Source organism: Alnus glutinosa, chromosome 5 (assembly GCF_958979055.1).
Source record: "Alnus glutinosa chromosome 5, dhAlnGlut1.1, whole genome shotgun sequence".
Classification (NCBI taxonomy): Eukaryota; Viridiplantae; Streptophyta; class Magnoliopsida; order Fagales; family Betulaceae; genus Alnus; species Alnus glutinosa.
In genome coordinates this window covers 33038552-33059051 of record NC_084890.1, presented here as the reverse complement: position 1 = coordinate 33059051, position 20500 = coordinate 33038552, and the positions used below count along the sequence as shown (strand labels likewise).

Here is a 20500-nt window from a genome sequence, read left to right as displayed (position 1 = left end):
TCAATTACGGTAACGCGAACTATCCCTCTAAGTGTAGGAAAAGCAAGGCACACATGTTGTAGGTTCGTTGTGCCTTGACGGGTAGTGGGTTTTCTTGTTCTTAGTTGGGTTCTTTTGTAGCTTGTTTTTGGTTCTTTTGTGTTATGGGGCCTTAGTGTTGTGGATTTTTGCGGGTTAGCATTGGTTGTTCCTGTGTATACTTCATTTGCATTTAGGGGCATCTTACGCTTTTTTTTAATAAAGTTCTTCTTACTTATAAAAAAAAAAAAGAAAAAAAAAAGGGTGCAAGTGTGAATTTTTGAAAATATGGGGAGTTTCAGAAAATTAGCGGACACCTTTGGGGGCTTTGTGGGAGGCCAGGAAGATCCGGAGTAATTTTTGCGCGACAAGTGACAACGAGAAAAAATGAAATAAATGAAGGCAGAAGTGGCGAAAAGAAAAGAATCTCTCTTCCCATTACCTCCCCAACACGACGTTGTAGATCCCAAAGCTGAGGCAAGAGTCAGCTCTCTACCACTACGCATAGAGGGGGAGATAAAGAAGAGTGGAATCGATGATACTGTTGCAATCTCACTCAAGATTTCTTCTTCAGACCTTGTTGAATCGGGTTCAGAAGTGCGTTCCCCCTCTCTTTTGTTTTCTTTCCTACTGTATTGTTTTCACCTATTCGGGGATATTTATCTTTAGGATTAAGAGGGCTCTACGCATCTGTGTTGTGGTAAATTTACAATTGAAGTCCGTTTATGTATTCTGAATCTCTCTGCCTGTAATTTTTGAATCTACACTTTAGGAAGTTTTGTCTATAGAATCACTTTTGTTGATATTGTCAGCTTACTCCAGTGTTTGTTACTAGGGTTCATAGTTGGTTTATCACTCAAATTCTACGAAGTCTTTTTTTTTTTTAAAAAAAACTTATTTTTATGGAATATATGTGTGCGTATACACACACAGAGACACACACATTTCGTTTAATGCGTTCATGATTTTTTTTTTCCTTCCTCTAAAATGTAATCCTGATCTACGGAGAGAAGTGGGAAACATGTAAACTTGTGCCCCAACAATCTGAAGAGCTTCGGAAAATAGTTGGTTGATCACACATCATTTTCCTTTTCTCACTACATGTATAATTGTTGTACATGTGATTGGAAGTTTGCTGGCATTCGTACATATATTGTTTCTTTTCTTTTACTGCCTTAATTGTTAACTTGTTCCTGCAAATTTGTCACAATAGTGCTTTGTATTCAGACCTTGTATCTTGTAGTACCATGTGGAGGGGTGTGTTAGGCAATGCAAGCTTATCTTTTTTTTTTTTTTCCTGATTGAGTGGTTTATTTATATATTTGAATGAGTCCATTTCGTGTTTCTTATTACTGAAATTTATTTTATGATGGCAATAAGGAGTTGTCAGAGGTTCAATAGAAAAATGACAGTCATTTGTTTAAAATCATTTGTCTAACTAATAGGGATATAGTCACCAATAATTAAAATCGAAAAAAACTCTGCAACCTCAGCTACTAGCATGCTCATTGGCTTTTAGGAGAACAAGAAATTAATGACTTAGCCCTCCTATTTTATTTTCTGACAAAACTACCCCACTACAACGTGGACAGATTCTTATGGGGCATACTTGGATTTTGTTTATACGTTAATGCTAGTTCATACTCCCCAAATGGACTGCTAATAGGTAATCTTCTTCATTTTTATGATGATGCTGATGCTTATTCGAGTGCTCAATCATCTTTTAGCTTCTTATCACTAGGTTACTGACCAAAAAACATACCACAGAACATAAACTATAAACTCGATTTTGTTACTGTAATGACCTTGCACAGCATGCTGACATGTGACCTTTTTTTTTTTTTTTTTTTTTTTTTTAAAAATTCTGCAGCCTTGAAAAAGGAGTTGAATTGGATTATCACTGGGTTGAGTTTGACGATGTTCGTTACCATATTCAGGTGATTTGATTTACAAGCTTTTTAGTTCAACATTTCTGTGGAAAGAAAAGAATCGTAATGAGTAAACTTGTATCTTTTTTTATTTTTTTTATTTTTTTATTTAAGTAATTGAAATTTATTAGGAGCGAAGGATCTTAACCAACCAATTCTGTTTGTTATCATAATTATTATTTAAATGTGGTAGTTTGGATTTGCTCATCTGAGTGGCTAGTATAACTTGTAGGTGTCAATGAAGAATTCACATGTCTTGCTGCTATCAATGTCATTACCCACCCCTCCTCCAGAAGCCATTTTCTTTGGTGGACTTCCGTTTGGAGCTATAGAAGCTATAAAAGCTGCATATGGTGTACTTGTACAAATTCTTGATCCTCCAAGGGATGGCTTTAATCTCACATTGAAACTGAATCTGTCAAAACTTCCTCCAGATGAAGGTTCAACGAGTTCCTTTTCTAAGGTCATTATTAGCTTGCCATGGATATGCCAAAAAATGTAGGAACAGTTGTTAAACATATCCATCTTTACATTATAATTTCTAAGATTGTGCCCTAAAATATTTGTTTCACATCCCAAAAAAGGTTTCTTTTAACAACTTTATACCATTTATACATTTATATGGGTAGAGTTTGTGTCAAGGATCAATTCCAATGAACTAATAAGTGCAATGTTTAGGAGTTGTAACTGATATTGTGTGCCATGTTGAAAGGAGTTAAAAATGTTTTGAACTGTAAAGATTTTTCTAGTTTAATTGCATATGTTTTCCAGTCCTATATGTGTAACCGCACTGATTGCGATATTTATGTAGTCTTACAAAATCAATCATTTGGTGGTGTTGGGCCTGCTTTTTCGTACTCGTTTGGCGTTGGGGGTGGGGGGGTGTTCCTTCCCTCTTTTTAGTGGGTTTTGTTTTCAACGAGGCCATTCTCCTTGGTGTATGGGTGTTCTCCCCAGTTTTTACTGGGTATGTCTTGGAGGGAGCAGCAGTCTTCTTGGGTCTGCGAGGTGGGTGAATCTTCGAAGGGGGATGATCCTGAGAGAGGGGTTGTTGTATACCCCATGGTAGTGCAAGATGCTAGGTCGTGTTTTCGCACGATGGGGGTTTCTTTCAAGGGGACTGAGAAGGGTTTTCTGGATTTATTGACTTTAGTTGATGAGGGACAACACTCTGTCTCTGCTCTTAAGAAAAAACTGAAAAGAGAGGTCAAGAATCTAGAATACTTGATCAATTTCAATGTTAGGGGTGTTGATTCTAGCCGGGTTAGAGGCAAGAGGTTGGGGGTTTACTGTAGCATTTCTTCTGCCTTTTGGTTTTTTTCGGTTGTTCTTCATTTGTTTTCCGTTTTTCTTTTGTTTTGGTGTCATTGTATGCTCTCTGTATGCTTTACGCTTTTTTAATGCTATTTCTTTTCTTACCTATTAAAAAAAAATCACTGTTGAGGCTTGGCGGTTAGCTCCTTTATGCTTGCTGTGGTGTATCTGGAGGGAGCGGAATGCTAAGCTGTTTGAAGATGTAGAGACATCCATGGTGGAGCTTCGGAAGCGGTTGCTCAATACTTTATATTTTTGGATAGCGCCCCATCATAGTTTGAGTTCTTTTACTTATGTAGAATTTTTAAATTTATTCTCTGTTCGTCCCTGTTAGGGGTTCTCTTGTATACTTCCCGTGTATAAGGGTTGCGCCCCTATGCGCTTTTTATATAATTGCAATTACTTATCAAAAAAAAAAAAAAATCACTGTAGTTTGATTGTATATGCTTTATAGAACTTAAGCCTCTTGTATTATTTCAATTGAGGTTGATTCAGTTGTGTTATTTAATCCTTGTGGCTGAAGTGATTCCGGATTGTGCTTGTCTTAAGGCCTCAATAAATGTTTGCATTTTGATTGTTCAAGTGCTCCTTATGCTACGTATCTTGAAAAATGTTAGCTCCTTTCCTAATAGATATTGCCAATAGACCTGGTGCAAAGGTGGTATGCAAAGCCAATAGAAGTTTTAAAATCGTTACGCAAACTTGCTTGGCCTATTGATAGTTCCGTCTAGACCTCTAGGAATGGATGTCTAACTAAAGGTTAGATTTGGTTTAGGTGATTATCTGCCAATAACAGTCCCTTTCTCAGTTGAAGTAACACTTTTGCAGCGGTTTCCCTTTATCATATTCAGGACTCATGCTTCAAGTGGATACTTTGTGGACTATTATGCTCTCATCCAAATTTAAGGTGCAAGACTAGGTGGATGTGAATGAGTGGGGGATAAGTTGTGATCTTTTTTTTTTTTGCTGTCTTGCATGGCAAGTGATTGGGTAAACAACCCTTTCCATTTTGTTTGGGAATCCAGGCGGTATATACATATTTCTTTTTTTACATCAACTCGTCATCTTTGATGTCTATTATTATGTTTTGAAGTGGTTTTGAGGTTGAAGATTAATTGGCTAAATCAAAGCTAGTTCTTGTTGGCGATGTGGGTGATGTAGAAGGTTTGGCTCATATTCTTAGTTGTAGAGTAGCATCTTTGCAGATGAAGTACTTGGGACTTTCTTTGGGAGCTTCTTACAAGGCTACTTCTATTTGGAATTGTGTTATTGAAAAAATGGGACGTCATTTAGCTGGTTGGAAGAGGCTTTATCTGTGTAAGGGAGGTAGATTGACTTTGATAAAAAAAAAGCACTATTTCCAATTTGCCTACTTATTATTTGTCCCTCATCCCGACTTATGTAGGCATGGGTAATAGGCTTGAAAAAATTTAGAGGGATTTTTATAGGGTGGAATTGATGATGAGTTTAAGTTCCATTTAGTGAATTGGTCGAGAATTTGTACTCCGATAAAATTAGGTGTTTTGGGGTAAGAAAGCTTATTCAGTTTAATCGAGCTCTTTTCGGAAAATGGTTATGATGTTACACTATGGAGAGGGAGGCTTTGGGGAGATCGGTGGTGTCAACTAAGTATGATAATTTAAGGGCAGGTTGGTGTTCTAAGGAGGTAGCGGGGCCCTTCGGAGTGGGAGTGTGGAAATATATAAGGTGGGGGTGAGAAGTTTTCTCTAGTTTTGTTGAATATGAGGTGGGAGATGGGTCCAATATTAGGTTTTGGGGTGATTTGTGGTTCCCTAGCCCCTAAAGATTTCTTATATGGACTTTTTTAGTATTGCACGTTGTAAGGATGTGTGGAGTAGCAAGAGAACTATGGAATTCTTTTTTCTATTTGTTTAGCTTGAAGGATTAGAGAGTTGTTGGTGAGTTGGAGAGGTTAGGTGGGAAGCTGGTAATGTTTTGGAAGTTTTGAGGTTGACTCATTTGTATTTAATGTGGTATATTTGGAGCGAGCAAAATGCAAGGAGCTTTGAAGATTGAGAGACTTTGGTGGTTGAGCTAAAAAATATTATGTTCAAATCCTACACATGGATAGCAACGTATAATAGTATGCCTTTTTCTAGTTTTCTTGAGCTTTTGGATTTTATTCTTCGTTTTCTTCATAATAAGGGGTTTTTCTTGTATATTTCTTGTGCTATAGGATTGCGCCCTTTTGCGCTTTTCTAATGAGATTTAATTACTTATTAAAAAACAAAGATTTTTTTTTTTTTTTTTTAACAATGGTAAGTGATTGTGCCTGCCCTCCTGGTTCGGGCCAGTTTCTTAGGTACAAATGTATGCTTAAGGCAAGATCTCAAGTGCTTATTAGAATTTTCCTCCCCCTTGGTGCTAATTTGTTATGAGGTACAAACTCTCTCTCTCTCTCTCTCTCAATAGGAAATGGAAATATCACGAAAGGAAGAGGAGTACCATGTAGAACATAAGCCTTTCTCAGAGTAGATACTAGGAGATTTTCTTTCTTAAGGCGTGGGTTTTTCCTATGCACTTTCTCTTTTATTGTTTTCTTAACTGCTGGCAGATGCCGAATAGAAAAAGTTGTATATGGAAAAAAAGAGAGAACAGAGTTTAAACAAAACCAGCGAGTACGGTAGATGAAAGTAACCTATAAGACTTCTTTTACAATAGCATTTAGGGTGGTTGTGGATTCTAAATATGGTAGTGCATGGGTGTGCGTAGTGTTCTAATGAGGTTCATGGGGCGTATGGAGTGGGGCTATGGAAGAATATCAGGGGGGATTGGGGAGAGTTTTTTACTCATACTAGATTTGAGGTCAATGATGGCTCTAGAAGTAGATTTTGGTATGGCGTGTGGTGTGGGGATCAGGTCCTTAAGGCAACTTTTTTGGACTCGTTCAGTTTGGCCCGTTGTAAGGATGCTTTAGTGATAGGTTATTTGGAGTTTCCTAGTGACTCTCACAATAGAATATATATATTTTTTTCAGAGTAGCTCACGACTGAGAGGTAGATCTCTTTATCTCGTTCTTTAATTTGTTGTGTCCTTTCAGATTGAGACAGGGTGGCAAAGACAAGCTTTGCTGAGTACCTTTCAAGAGAGAGTTGTTTGATGTTAAATCATAGTACAATGTCCTTGTTCCCCACGATAGCATTCCTTTCCCTTGGAAGAGTATTTGACGGATTAAGGTTCCCTTGAGAGTGGTTTTCTTTGCTTGGTCGGTTGCCTTAGGAAAGATTTTAACCATGGATAATCTTAGAAAGCAGCATGTTATTGTGGTTGATTTGTGCTATATATGTAAGAAGAGTGAGGAATCAGTGAACCACCTTTTACTACATTTTGAGATGGCTAGTGCCCTATGGAATACCATCGTCAACCTTGTAGGATTGGCGTGAGTTATGTCTAGTTGAGTAGTAGATCTTTTTGCTTGTTGGAGAGGGTATTTCGGCAGGCTTTTGGAATGCTATTATGTGGAAGATAGTTATGTCTTGCCTTTGGTGGTGTCTTTGGAGGGGAAGAAATAATTGGAGTTTTTGAAGATCGTGAACGGACGGTGTAGATCTAAATGATTTTTTTTTTCAAGACTCTTTATCATTGGACTGCTGCCTTTGACTTAAATATTTATACGTCTCATGTTTTCTTAATGTTTTTTCTTCTGCTAGCTAAGTGTTTTTACTGTATATTTTTTGTGTACTTGGGTTGCACCTCTTGCGCATTTATATAAATTGCATTTACTTATAAAAAAACATAGCATTTCTTTTGGTCAAGGTATTACATCCACTTAGGCTCTTAAGAACTATTTTGGCTAGCTTGCTGGATAAATTGGCATATCTCAGGGCCTTTGCTCATTACACATTGCTAAAAGTTAAAGATCCTATGTCAGATGTGCGAATTGCACTTACGGTCAAATTTATAGATTGAAGCTTTATGGTAAACTTGTAGTGACTGGTTGCTGCACCAACTGTTTTGACGCCAGATAGGTCTGGGTCATTCTTCCCCTTTCTCTACCTGACTTTTTTGGCTGCACCCACTGTTCTGAAGCCTCATTGGTTGGATCATTATTCCCATTTTATACCCTGCAATACAGCGCTCCTGTGCAGGCAGGAATACTCAACAATGCTATGCAAAATGCATCATGGTCTTAACAAGATATGTTAACAATTCGAGTGTGCTTTCGCCTTACAAATAAAAGCTTAGAACAGTTTATTTGACATAAATGCAGCGAATTCTATCTTTGTTTGAGATTGCTTTCAACCATATAGTATTCAAAGATACTTTCATCTATTCACTTTTGTATTCTTTTTTTTTTGATAAGTAATTGCAATTATATTAAAAAGCGCAAAGGGGCGCAACCCTTATACACGGGAAGTATACAAGAGAACCCCTAACAGGGATGAGCAGGGAATAAATTTAAAAATTCTACATAAGTAAAAGAACTCAAACTATGATGGGGCGCTATCCAAGAATATAAAGTATTGAGCAACCGCTTCCGAAGCTCCACCATAGATGTCTCTACATCTTCAAATAGCCTAGCATTCCGCTCCCTCCAAATACACCACAGCAAGCATAAAGGAGCTAACCGCCAAGCTTCAATAGCTAGAGCACCCCCAAACGCCGCCCCCCAACAACTCAGCAACTCCAACACCGTACGTGGCATAACCCACTTGACCCCAAATAAGGTAAGGACAAAGCTCCAAAGAGCCTGGGCTACCTCACAGTGAAGCAACAAATGATCAATAGACTCCCCACTCTTTTTACATAAACAACACCACTCAATTACTATCACCTTCCTCTTACGCAAGTTATCATGCGTCAAAATTTTGCCCAAAGCAGCTGACCAAACAAAGAAGGCCACCCTAGTTGGAGCCTTAACACGCCAAATATTCTTCCAAGGGAAACACGGGACAACAGGGCCACCTTTCCTAATAAGCTCTTTGTAGAAGGATCTCACCTCAAATAGACCTTTTCTAGAGGGATTCCACACTATCCTGTCACCCTCCCCATGCCGAGCCGAACTGGAGTATAGACGATCGAAGAAAGAAATGACCATATCCACCTCCCAATCCTGAATATGTCTCGTGAAGAGAACATTCCACTGAATAGCCCCATTCCACTGAATAGCCCCACTTTTGTATTCTTATTAATTTATTTTGTGGCTGAGTTACTTTTGTTTTTGTTTTTCTGATGTTCTTTGACACTTTTTCTTGTTGATGTTATGCAGAGCACAGACATGCTCTTTTGGTAAAGATTGCATCTGTTAGGGAAGTGGTACTTGGTGCTCCATTGAGAGTAATTCTAAAACAACTTGCTTCAAGGACTGTTGCTCCTAATATGGATCGGCTTGTTGCCATTGTGCACCGGCCGAACGAGTCTTTTTTCCTTGTTCCTCAGGTAAAAAAATTTCTTCTTAACATGTTGACCTATTTTTACTTGCAATTTTTTTCCTTCTTTAGAACTTTGAACTGCTTCTTATAACCTTCATGGGCTTATTTGTAGAGAGTAATAGTATTCGCGAGAAAAGTGTTCTTCTCCAGCATAGTTTTTCATTTAGCACACACTCTCCTCATTCCCCCTTAAAATATTTCTTCAGCATCAACTAATTTCGTGTTTAGTTTATCTCTGATGCAACAAGAATTAACAAATAAATTCTAGTGAATATCAGAGACATAATAACTCCTACTGAAATTATCAATAAAGCAAGTACGAAAGCGATAAGATAGGTTGAAGTCTTGCATTGTTCTCGTATATATCTAAATAGCTTATGTCATGACTAAGGAAAGTGTTAGTCATATTTGCATTATCCTTTAAAAAAAGACTAGTCAATGTTACAATTGGAGTACCCTAAAGTCACTCATGTACTCTGGTCTCATCTAGTAAGAAACTAAAGGTAAGGCAATAAAGAGATTCTCAATCCCAGCTCCTGCCTTGCTTGTGCTTGCTTAGAGCTCACTAATCTAATGTGTCCTGTTGTGTCCTTTATCCTTTCTTATCCACAAGAAGTAACAAGTAGGCTGGGGGAGGACGCCCAAAGCCCCAATACGCTATCGATTGGTATAGCTCATAATGTTTTATGTGGCATTTAGCACCCATGACACATAGTTACAATCCAACCATTTAATGTTGGACTTAACTTTTCGGGGTATTACAATCTTGCTCACTCAAATCTCTGACGTCCTTGTTAGGATTCACATCATGCTACAATTTTTTTTTTGATAAGTAAGAGAAATATCATTAAAAAGTGCAAAGCGCAATCAAGTACACATAAAGTATACAAGAAAGACATATAAGAGGAAGAAGAAAACAAAATAAGGAAATCATTAAAACTAATCACTAAAGGTGCGAGGAACGCAGCCGACCAAGAGTACAAAGGAAATGAGTTCTTCAATGGTTCTTTGTCCTCGAACTGTCTATCATTGCGTTCCCTCCACAAGCACCACAAAAGGCAACAAGGGACCATTTTCCAGACGACCGCACTCTGAGAGCGACCACCCGTCCACCAACAAGCGAATAAATCTACCACCAAGAGGCATAACTCAAGACATACTGAAGCGACTAAAGATGTCGTTCCATAGAGCGCGTGCAACCTCGCAATGGAGAAGAAGGTGATCCACAGATTCCCCATTCATTTTGCACATGCAACATCTATCAATCACTATAACACTCTTCTTTCTGAGATTGTCCAAGGTGATGATCTTCCCTTGCGTTGCCGTTCAAGCAAAGAAAACTACTTTCAAGGGAACCTTGGTTCGCCATATACTTTTCCAGCGAAAATGAATATCCTCTTTGCAAGTAAGAATCTTATAGAAAGATCTAACATCAAATTTCTCTTTGTGAGAAGGAGACCACCAGAGCTGGTCTTCCCCATCACCATCCGCTCTGGTTGAGTACAAGAAAAAGAAAAAGGAGGCCAAAACATCCACCTCCCAGTCGTGGGTCGCTCGAAAGAAGCTAACATCCCACTGATAGGACCCGCTCACCACAACCAAATGGTCTACAACATGTGCATCCTTGTCACGCGCTATGTCATACAAAACTGGGAAAGCTTCCTTAAGGGGCACCTCACCACACCACACATCGTCCCAAAAACGGATCCTAGATCCATTTCCCAAAATAAGTCTGGTATGGCTACAAAGCAAACTTTACCACTTCCTAATATTCTTCTAAAGCCCCACTCTGTGAGACCCAGGGGGGGCCTAAAGAACACCAACCAGCCCAAGTAGAACCGTACTTTGCATCCACAACAGATTTTCACCAAGCGTCTCTCTCATGGGCGTAACGCCACAGCCACTTCCTTAATAGAGCCTGATTGAAGATCCTCAAATTCCGGATGCCCAAACCACCATTTGAAATATGAGAACAAACCTTGGACCAATTAACCAGATGAAATTTAAATTCTTCACCTATACCTTCCCACAAGAAATCTCGATGCAACTTCTCTATACAACTAGCAACACTGGAGGGAATAGGGAATAGAGAAAGAAAGTACGTAGGAAGATTAGATAGAGTGCTTTTTATAAGGGTAACTCTGCCACCCTTCGACAGATACAACCGCTTCCCGCTAGCCAGCCGCCTCTTAAACTTACCAACTACCTCATCCCAGCTGGACTTAGCCTTAAAAGGGGCCTCCAACGGAAGTCCAAGGCACTTTAAAGGAAGAGAAGAAACTCCACAGCCCAAGATGTCAGCCAAATCATCCATATTATCCACATGACCCACTGGAGCTAAAATTGACTTATCCAAATTAATCTTCAAAGGACAGTAATAACATACGAAGATAGAGAAGATGATCAGGATTAGCCCCGCAAAAAACTAAAGTATCGTCTTCGAATAACAGATGAGAAGTGTTAATCACTCCATTGTTGCCAGAGCCCACAGAGAAGCCAGAGAGGAAGCCCCTTTGAACAGTAATAGAGAACAACTTACTAAGGGCCCCCATCACGATGACAAACAAGAGAGGCGACAGAGGGTCACCCTGTTGAAGGCCACGAGAGCTGTTGAAAAAACCAGAAGGGGTGCCATTCACCAAAAAAGAGAAACGCACCGAAGAGATATAATGTGCTATCCAAGAACACCGTCTCTCCCCGAAGCCACATCTTCTCAACATATACAATAAGAAATCCCAGTTGACATGATCATAAGCTTTCTCAATATCTAGTTTACAAAGTAACCTTGGATTACCTAATTTGATGCGACTATCCAAACACTCATTAGCTATAAGAACAGAATCAAGAATTTGCCTTCCTATCACAAAAGCATTTTGGGGATTCGAGATAATCTTCTCCACAACCCTTCTGAGTCTACAGTGTAACAACATCACATGGTATTACTAGGTTGATTATGATATCATTTGTCATGACCCAAGGAAAGCACTATACTCCAAAAGGACTAGTCAAAGTTATAATTGGAGCTTTCCACAATTACTTATATAGCACAGTCTCACCTAGTAAGAGCCTCTCCAGCAATACTAGCTATTTTACCTATTCAAAATACATATTTTTCCATTTTAGCTACTAACTTTTCAATTCAAACTCCAACAGATTCTCTATTCCACTATCTACTTTCTTTAAATATTATTTTCCAATGTTTTAAAAATAAAGATAAAAGTAACGATATAAAGAGCACACAACCTTGGGGCTCTTTCTCCAACAAGAGAAACAATATTTTATTCTTATAGTGTGCTACAGTGAATAACAATATATTGCTATTTTTTTTTTGTTTGATAAGTGAGCAGAGAAATATTATAAAAAGCGTAAAGGCGCCCCTAAGCATGCAAGAAGTACACAAAAAAGACACCAAAACAGAATAAGAAAGAACGAAAGAAAACAGAATCTGCAAAACCCAAAAACAGGAAGAAACCGAAGCACCCTAACGGGATCCAGCCCACAAATCCCAGAGAACAATACGTCACAACAAGGGCTCTCTTGCCTTTCCCCGGCTAGAGTCAAAACCCTTAATATCATAATTAATCAAGCACTCTAAGTTCTTCACTTCTCTAGTCCCTTTAAACTTAGGAGTGGGGATTGAAAACTCTTGAAGCTGCTCTTCATCAATTTTAGATAGTAAGTCCAAAATCTGGTATTCACTTAGGAAAAAATGTATTCTACCTCTTCTTAATCTAATCTGCTGGAGATGAAAATTGGGTGATATTAGCTAAAAATACCTATTATGAGAGGTTTATCTAATACCTAAGAGCATCTTCAGAAGATAGGTAAAAGTCACATATTAGCTAAATTTAGCTAATATTATCCATTTTTTACCTCCAACAGATTAGCTAGAGGCCAGGTAAAATCAATATGCTATTTACTGTAGCACTCTAGATTAATACAATAATGGGCTTCAATGGTCACTTTTTATTGTCTATTGTTTCCTTCCTCCTCTTTCGCCCAAAACCTTTTTTCTTTCTCTTCTTCACCGAGACATTCTTCTTTACGTTTTCTCTTCTTCACTGTTCACTGTCTTAGAAACTCTCTTTTATCCCAAGAATAATCTCCTCAATTCCATGTTGGCAGGTTATTTTGCATGCACATAAAAATCACGGTCTTATCAACTTTTATAAACCAATAGCAGGAAAAATTTCATGGCAGAAGAAATATTGTTACCATTTGATGGAACAACTGGCATGCTTACTGATTTCTCCTAAGCTATACTTCTCTAAATTGCTGAACCATATCCGGAAAAGAAGAAAAAAGAAGAAGAAGCAAAGTTCTAATAAACATGCAGCAAAATGTTGAACACCTAATTTATTTGTTTAAAATTTTTCATTATCCATGATGCTTTTCTCAAATCAGGAAATTTAATGGTAGTATCTTTACATGTCCTTTAGTTTTTTTTGATAAGTAAATTAAGTCTTATTGAGAGCGTAAGGCGTCCCTAAGTATACCGGAAGTATACAAAAGGAATCACCCAACTAGAAAGAGAAAAATGAACAAGGAAATCGACATAACTAAGCGACAATAGGGAGAAAAAAGTCACTGTCTAAAGATTCAAAGTATGAAAAAATGAAGCTAAAATATCCTCTATGGAATTCTCCAAGTCTTCGAAACACCTATAATTTCTTTACTTTAGTTAAGATAAAATATTACCCTTTCCACTCATGTTTGGTATAAAAAGGGAAGAACCAATTTTTTTTTTTTTTTGATAAGTAATCGATAAAATTTATAAAAAGCGTAAGGCACTCCTAAGTCCACAATAAGTATATTAAAGGAAACGCCTAACTAGAAAGAGCAAAAAATGCCTCTAATAGGGAAAACCAGCCATCTCAACCCAAAGAAGCCTTCTAACCCTATTAGAATTACAGCCAAGGTAAAATCTCACCCACTCGCCCCCACCTGAAGAACCAAAATTGACATAAGAATATTTGAAAATACGAATGTTTGTAAGAGAAATACTGGGTTTCCCAATTTTTTTTTCCCCAAAAATTTGGTTATCAAATAATGTGTCACCATCCCATCACCTTATGCCTCTATTTACTAAAACAATAGATCACTTGAGATGGTGACATATGATATGGTCAGATTTCCCAGGGCTATATGGCAGTATCGTAGCCCCAAGAATCCGGCTGTGCAGGAACCCGCAGAGAATAAGGAGTAGTATATCTCCATATTTACTTTCCTTAAATGTTATAACTAATAAGGAATGTATTTTCACTAGTTTATTTATTTTTTAGTTAATTTTCCTGCATGATGTAATGACGGCTAGATCTAATGGTTATGTCTTATGACCTAGCCGTCTCCTATTTATGCATAACCCTAATGAATAAAATATCATGCTTGAATATTTATCAAACCTTGAACTTTTGTTGGTATCTTGGAGGTCACGACTTACTCGAAGTAGTCATTGGAGATCACAGCTCTCTCGAAGTTGCTCATATCCATTTTTTTTTGTTCTTTTACTATTTAATTGCATCAACACAACATTTGGGAACCAAATTTTTGGGAAAAAAAATATGGAAACCTAGCATTTCTCTGTTTGAAAAGATGAAGTGTTGGCAATATTTAAAAGCAAGTAGAGAAGATAATAGAAAATCTGTTGGAGTGTGTATAGAAAAACTAGTAGCTAAAGTAGAGAGTTGCACTTTTTCACTAGGTATTTTAGCTACCGTTGGTGGAGATTCTCTAAGGAGCCAATTTGGCACTAGGCAACCATGTTACACCACAATTCACCCACCAATGTGGGACTTAACATTCCGGGATGTCACAACTAAAAATCCTGAAATTGAATTTCCCCACTCGTTGTCTGCATTTTTGTTATAAAATAATTCTCAGCTTCCTTAAATACCCTGTAGTATTTAAACCCTCTTTATTAGATAAAGCCAAAAGACCTCTGAAAAAAGAAGTTAAAAGAGTCTAGATCATGTGGGCCTTGTCTTCTTCAGACGGTGATACACTTCAAGTGCAGGCTGATCTTCTAGTTTTTAGTGGGTATTTATGAAATTCAACTAAAATGTCTTTTCATTACAAAGCATGCTGTAACCTCGGTACTCATTTTTGTTTGTTTCATCGCATACACTATTAGTTATATAGGGCACCGTACCTGAAATTTTGCTGACACAATATTATAATGGTTTCTGACAGGTAGGAAAGGTGACGGTTGTGTTTCCTATGAGATTTAAGGACTCCATAGATATTGTTCTTGCGACTTCCTTCCTGCAGGTACAATAAGTATATAATCTAATTTTTTACTGATTTAAGGCTAAGTCTCAAATAAAATGCAATTGTGTATTTTGGTTTGAGAAAGATCCAAAAGTGGACTGTCTCATTTTGCTAATGGTCCTAGAAGGCCTTGCAAATGTGGAAATTATTACTATTTGCATAGATGTGCGGTGATTCTGCTGCTGACACTTCCAAGCATACCTTTCTAGTGTGTTTCATTTAATCTGCTCCTGGGTTATTTCTAGTTTCTCACTTTCGAGGGCTGTTTAACATTTAGGAGTTTATGGAAGCAAGGCGCACGGCTGGACTAAATAACGTCCCTTCTTGTTTGTGGTCTTCTTCTCCTCCTCTAGAGCTGAAGGGAGCTCCTGGTGAAGCACTATTGGCAAATGCAGGATTTGTTACATTTGGTAATGTACAAAAATGGATAGAGTTGGTTTTCCCTTCTCTTTCTCACCATAACAAATTGCAATCTTCAATTGATGCAGTTATCTTCCCCCGTCATGTAGAAGGCAAAAAGCTGGACCGTACAGTTTGGAGTTTATCAACGTTTCACGCTTATGTTAGTTATCATGTTAAAGTGAGATTTCTTTCTTCTAATTTGGATGAATTCTTGCTTCTTTTGTCTTGAATGCTTTCATCATTTCATGTACTTGGCAATTGTGAAATACAGAGAGGATGAAAAATAATACATGTGTATCATATTCTCAGTATTTTTTTTTTTGTTTGATAAGTAATTGAATTTCATTAAAACCAAAGGGTGGATCTGGTCCGTTTAAGGCCCCCTTTGTAGCGAGTCTCTCAGGCCTGCTTCACATGGCCCACTCTAACCAAGTCTATAAAGGAAAGGCCCTAGTGGTGCTTGGACTAAGTTCTGTCTCAAGCCCAGAGCTAAACTTTCACTCAAGTTAAGAGAGAAAGTGGGACCTGGGCCTTTTGTCTCGGGCTCAGGTGAGGCGAAGGGTCCAGGTGCCCAAGTTGTTCAGCCCGATGGTCCTTCTGAGCCACACAGAGTGACCGTCTTTGCCACTGATATTCAACCTTTGCCGGTAGTGGCTATGGAGAGTTTCCTCACCAGTGTTTCGATGTTTTCAAATCAATGCGTTGGCTTGCAGTTGCCACTGCCCGCGGAAGGGAGCACCGCGAGCTCCTAAGAACGTGCCGGCGAGGATTTAATCTCTTTTTGTGAATGAAATGCTTGCAATCTGTCACATTTAGAGTTGGAGTGTGTGTTACTATGTTTACTCTACCTGTCACAGCAAGCCCATTAAATGCACACACTACGTGCTCTGGCTAGGGAAGGTGATGGGGGATGATCCTCATGCAGCACTTTGATTGTGTGGTACTGTGTGTATGATAGTTAATCAGGTATAAGTATGCTAGGATAGTCTTTCTATTAGGTATTGTCTACTTCTGTACGGTCAACTTTTCCTTAAAAGAGTATTTGAAAAGTTAAGGTTCCCCTGAGAGGCATTCTTTGTGTGGCCAGCGGCTCCAGGAAAAATCTTAGCCTTGGATAATTTACGTAAGTGGAATATTATTGTAATGGAATGGTGCCGTATGTGTAAGACTTGTGGAGAATCCATTAATCACTTGTTTCTTCATTGTGAGGTTGCCACGGAGATGTAGAGTGTGTTTCTTCAGCTTTTTGGTGTTGCTTGGGTTATGCCTCGCTGGGTGAGCGAGCTGATGGGAAGTTGGAGGGTACAGTTGGGCAATCGTAATGCGTTGAACTTATGGAGGATGGCTCCATTGTGTTTAATGTGGTGTTTTTGGCCATAGCGGAATGTACACAGCTTTGACGATTATGAGAATAGTTTGCTTGATTTGAATAAGTTGGTGCTACAAACCTTGTATACATGGAGAGTGGCTTGGAATATTTCGTTTGTATCTACTTTTTCTGAATTTTTAGCTTTATGTTCTTCTTTCTCTATGGGTTAGGGTTCTCTTATATATATATATATCATGTGTACCGCGTTCCTTTGCGCTTTGAATGAATATCTATTATTCAAGAAAAAAAAAAAGTATGCTATGATCTCAGTTGAATATATAACTAGCAGAAATTTGGAGAGACTTGTAAGCATGAAAGCCAAAATATTGATAAGATTTCCTCATTTATCTTATTAACAAAAAAAATTCCCTCATATATCTTGAAATCTGTTTTGTTATCCATTTCAAAGTCATGAAGGTACTGGAACATATTATGGAAAGTTTTTGTTTCTAGCACGCTTTCTTCATCTTCTAACTTTGTTGATATATTTGATTTCAACCTCTTTCATTCACATTCCTCAACAGTGCTCAGAGGGTTTCATGCATACAAGGATGCGGCGTCGTGTGGAGTCTTTGATTCAGGTACTATTTCCTCGACATGAGAATTAACTCCTTGATTTAGCTGAAAAATACTTCTATGGTGGAAAAATGTGAATATCTTGATCTGAGATGGAGCAAAGTTCTCTCTCGCAAGAAAGAAATTTAAATGCATTTCCTTCTTTAGTTGGAGTTGATGTCTAGTTTGGCAAAGCATCCTACTTTGAGATTGCACCTTTCCAGCAGCTTGTGCAACATGAACACGCCCTGTTAAGGCTGAGTTCAGAGAGGTCTATTGTGGGCATCGGGACATGAGGGGCCAAACTGTTCTCCTCCTCTTCATTTTTTCTTTTGTCCCAGATAGAAAGCAATCCACATGCTAAGATTATTGACCCCATACAGTCCCACCTTGTCAGGATGTGTTGAAGGATAAGATTTGTGGATGCCTAAATGATGAAGACTTGGAAATTTGACTTAGCATTTGCTAATGAATTTTGTTAAAATATTTGGCATCTATATGAATGCACACACAGCGACATGCATTACCTGTAGAAGTAGAAAAATACACAAAAACAAATACAAAAACGAACACACGCATTCTCAGTGGAAGGTCATAACACGCTTACATGTATTACTCTGTAGGCCCTAGATCGTGCAAAGCCCGAGTTGGAGAATTCGAAGAAAACAGTGCAAAGCAGATCCTTCAAACGACTGGTTTGTCATAATGATACTTTCATGTTTTAAAAATTTATTTATGATATTGCCTAACCTTGCTTTTAAATGCTTTTTTTATCCGTTTTAAATTTTTCCATACGCTGCACTTATCAAACAAAAAATTCCATGTACTGGATTGCAGAGCCTCAATGAAGCAAGGACCAATTCGAAGTCATAAAGATTTACTGGGTAGAAGAGGGATGCTCCTGTTTGGATCCCGAGAAGCCCATCATTGGCGTTGTTTGCAATATTATGCAGGAAAGACGACTCCAAGTGCTTGGTACAACTTTGTCTATAGTTGCCCTTTGTCTGAACAAGAAAGTTCCATTTTGTTTAGGCCAATTTTGGGATCCATATTAGAATTTCCTTTCCTGGTTTAAATTTTAAAACATTAATTTAGGTATGCCCACATAAATTTATGGCTCACATGCCAATGGAACCGAGTTATTTGCGTGATATGCTATCCTGCTTTGATCAAGGTGAGAAACTTGTGCTCTTTGTAGCTTTATTTTTGTTTGAAAAGTCTGGAAAATCAACCCGACAAAATGATATGATCACTGAGATCTTTACAGAGCCCGACCAAGAAAAAGAAGGTGAAAGAGACGGGAAGTGCTTCATTCAATCTTCATGATATTACATTGACTTCTCTAGAGTTCAAAATGGAAAGGTCATATCTAGTTTACTCATAAGATACAAAAGGGAGTAATGTTTCTTTCACAACTCTCACACAACTTTTGCACAACTCTAACTACTTTTTGTTATGATCAACCATTGGATTTGTTTTCCAACATGTGGGTCCTAAATATTTAATGGCTGATTTTAAAAGAAGGTTGTTAGAGTTGTGTAAAAGTTGTACAAAAATTGTGTAAGAAACATTACTCTACAAAAGGCAGCCCAACAGACTTTTAATTATCAAATAAAATGTTCAATTATACGTATACTGTTTCTTTTTAATTTGATTAATAATTCACCTCGTGCTCAACTATGTCTAATTGGTAATATAGATTCTTTAGCCATGGACATTAGAAATAATTCAACAAAAGCCCCAATTAAGAAATAACATCCTACATCGATTAATTATCATTTTTGTTTATTTACGTTGAACTTTAGGCTTCAACCCGTACTACTTTAAGCTAATGGACCTGGTTAGGTAGGATGAGTATGGGAAAAGATTGATGATGCATATTGGTAGGTGAGATGGCTCATTTTCCTCGTAGTAAATAGTAATTCTGCTCTTTTCCTCATCGACAAGCATGGCTTAGGTCTATAATATAGCACATTTCTTATAGTTTTTTGAATGGATCAAATATAATTTTACTTTTTCTTTTCTTTTCTTTTTTTTTTTTTTGAAAAATTTGAAATTAAAAATTAAAGAAAATATGATTTTTTTTTTTTTTTTTTTTTTTTTTTTTTTTTTTTTTTTTTTTTTTTTTTAACCATACCTAATCGAAATCCTACGTGCACGAACTTCTTTTTATTACGATAATAGGTCAACTTCAACGAGAACCTGAGCCGAACTATATATGTCGAGGGAATCCTGATAATAGTAAAGAAATGGATAAGATAAAGAAAGCTTTGGAAAATCGAGAGAGAGAATAAAGAGAATGTCATTGTTCTTGAAAGACTTGGGCTCTATAGAAAATCATTTTCCCTCGAGATTGTATAATTACATTCGTTGTCATCATCAAATTTATGGCATCTTTAAATTGAAGGCCTTTGCTCTTGAGGTTCTCAATTTGAGTTTAGTGAGTTTCAACTTTAAATGGAAAAGGAAAAATGAGGATATTATTCTTTCGAGTTCCTTGTCTTATCTTCTGAACAATCTAGAACAATCTTTCCATCGAAGTTGGAGATCTCATTCTCATCCCCCTTCTTAGATCACATCTCTCCCTCAATCTCCCACTAAGGTTATGAGTGAAAATTTGTGTTCGCGTGTTGGACCTATTTAAATAAGCAAGTAACAAGACATGACCTGCATAACCCGTTTAATAAAGAGGACACATCACACATAATTGGTTTAATAAACAAAATTTCTATATATTGAGCATGAAAATACCATTTCATAAAGAGATATTCACAATAATTTTCAATATTGGCCATGAAAATGAATTACACTATCATTATATCTTTACAATTAGGGGAATTGTTTTTCCTTTTTTTTTTGGTATTAGTCTTTAAGGTTTTAATTTTTTTAATGGTAGATTAATAATAAAAAAAACGTTTTAATTTATACAGGTTATGCGGGTCACAGAGTTATGCGGTTTGACCCGAAATTGACCGTTTATTAATCGTGTCTAATCGGCTCAACCCGGTTTGACTCAAATTATATTTTACTAAGCCCACCCACTTAGCAGCAATGGGACCTTCAACAGAGCCTACAAGCTACTTCAACCCCTAACCACTTCAAATTCCCTATTTGTTCAAGATTAGAAAATCCATAAGAGATTAAAACTCCTCCTGTGGAAGCTGATTTGGAATACCATCCCCACCCAGATTATCTTCTCCCATCATATCTCAAACATTCGAGATTTATCTTGCCCCCTTTGTAACTTTATGACT

General features: G+C 37.6%; 1 protein-coding gene across 2 annotated transcripts; it reads left to right on the top strand.

Annotated features, from left to right (window-relative positions):
* Positions 1 to 374: 374 nt before the first annotated feature.
* Positions 375 to 18419, top strand: LOC133869467 (actin-related protein 2/3 complex subunit 2A). 2 transcript variants are annotated; one of them, XM_062306478.1, is made up of 10 exons: positions 385 to 615; positions 1889 to 1955; positions 2179 to 2386; positions 8491 to 8660; positions 14843 to 14920; positions 15198 to 15330; positions 15409 to 15500; positions 17216 to 17272; positions 17870 to 17941; positions 18084 to 18419. In XM_062306478.1, the coding sequence occupies exons 1-10, from the start codon at positions 554 to 556 to the stop codon at positions 18117 to 18119; spliced, it is 975 nt and encodes a 324-aa protein (XP_062162462.1). In that variant the 5' UTR covers positions 385 to 553; the 3' UTR covers positions 18120 to 18419. The 2 variants fall into 2 exon arrangements, with proteins under 2 accessions (XP_062162461.1, XP_062162462.1); XM_062306477.1 differs by having other exon boundaries at positions 375 to 615; positions 15198 to 15500.
* The last annotated feature ends 2081 nt before the right edge of the window (positions 18420 to 20500 follow it).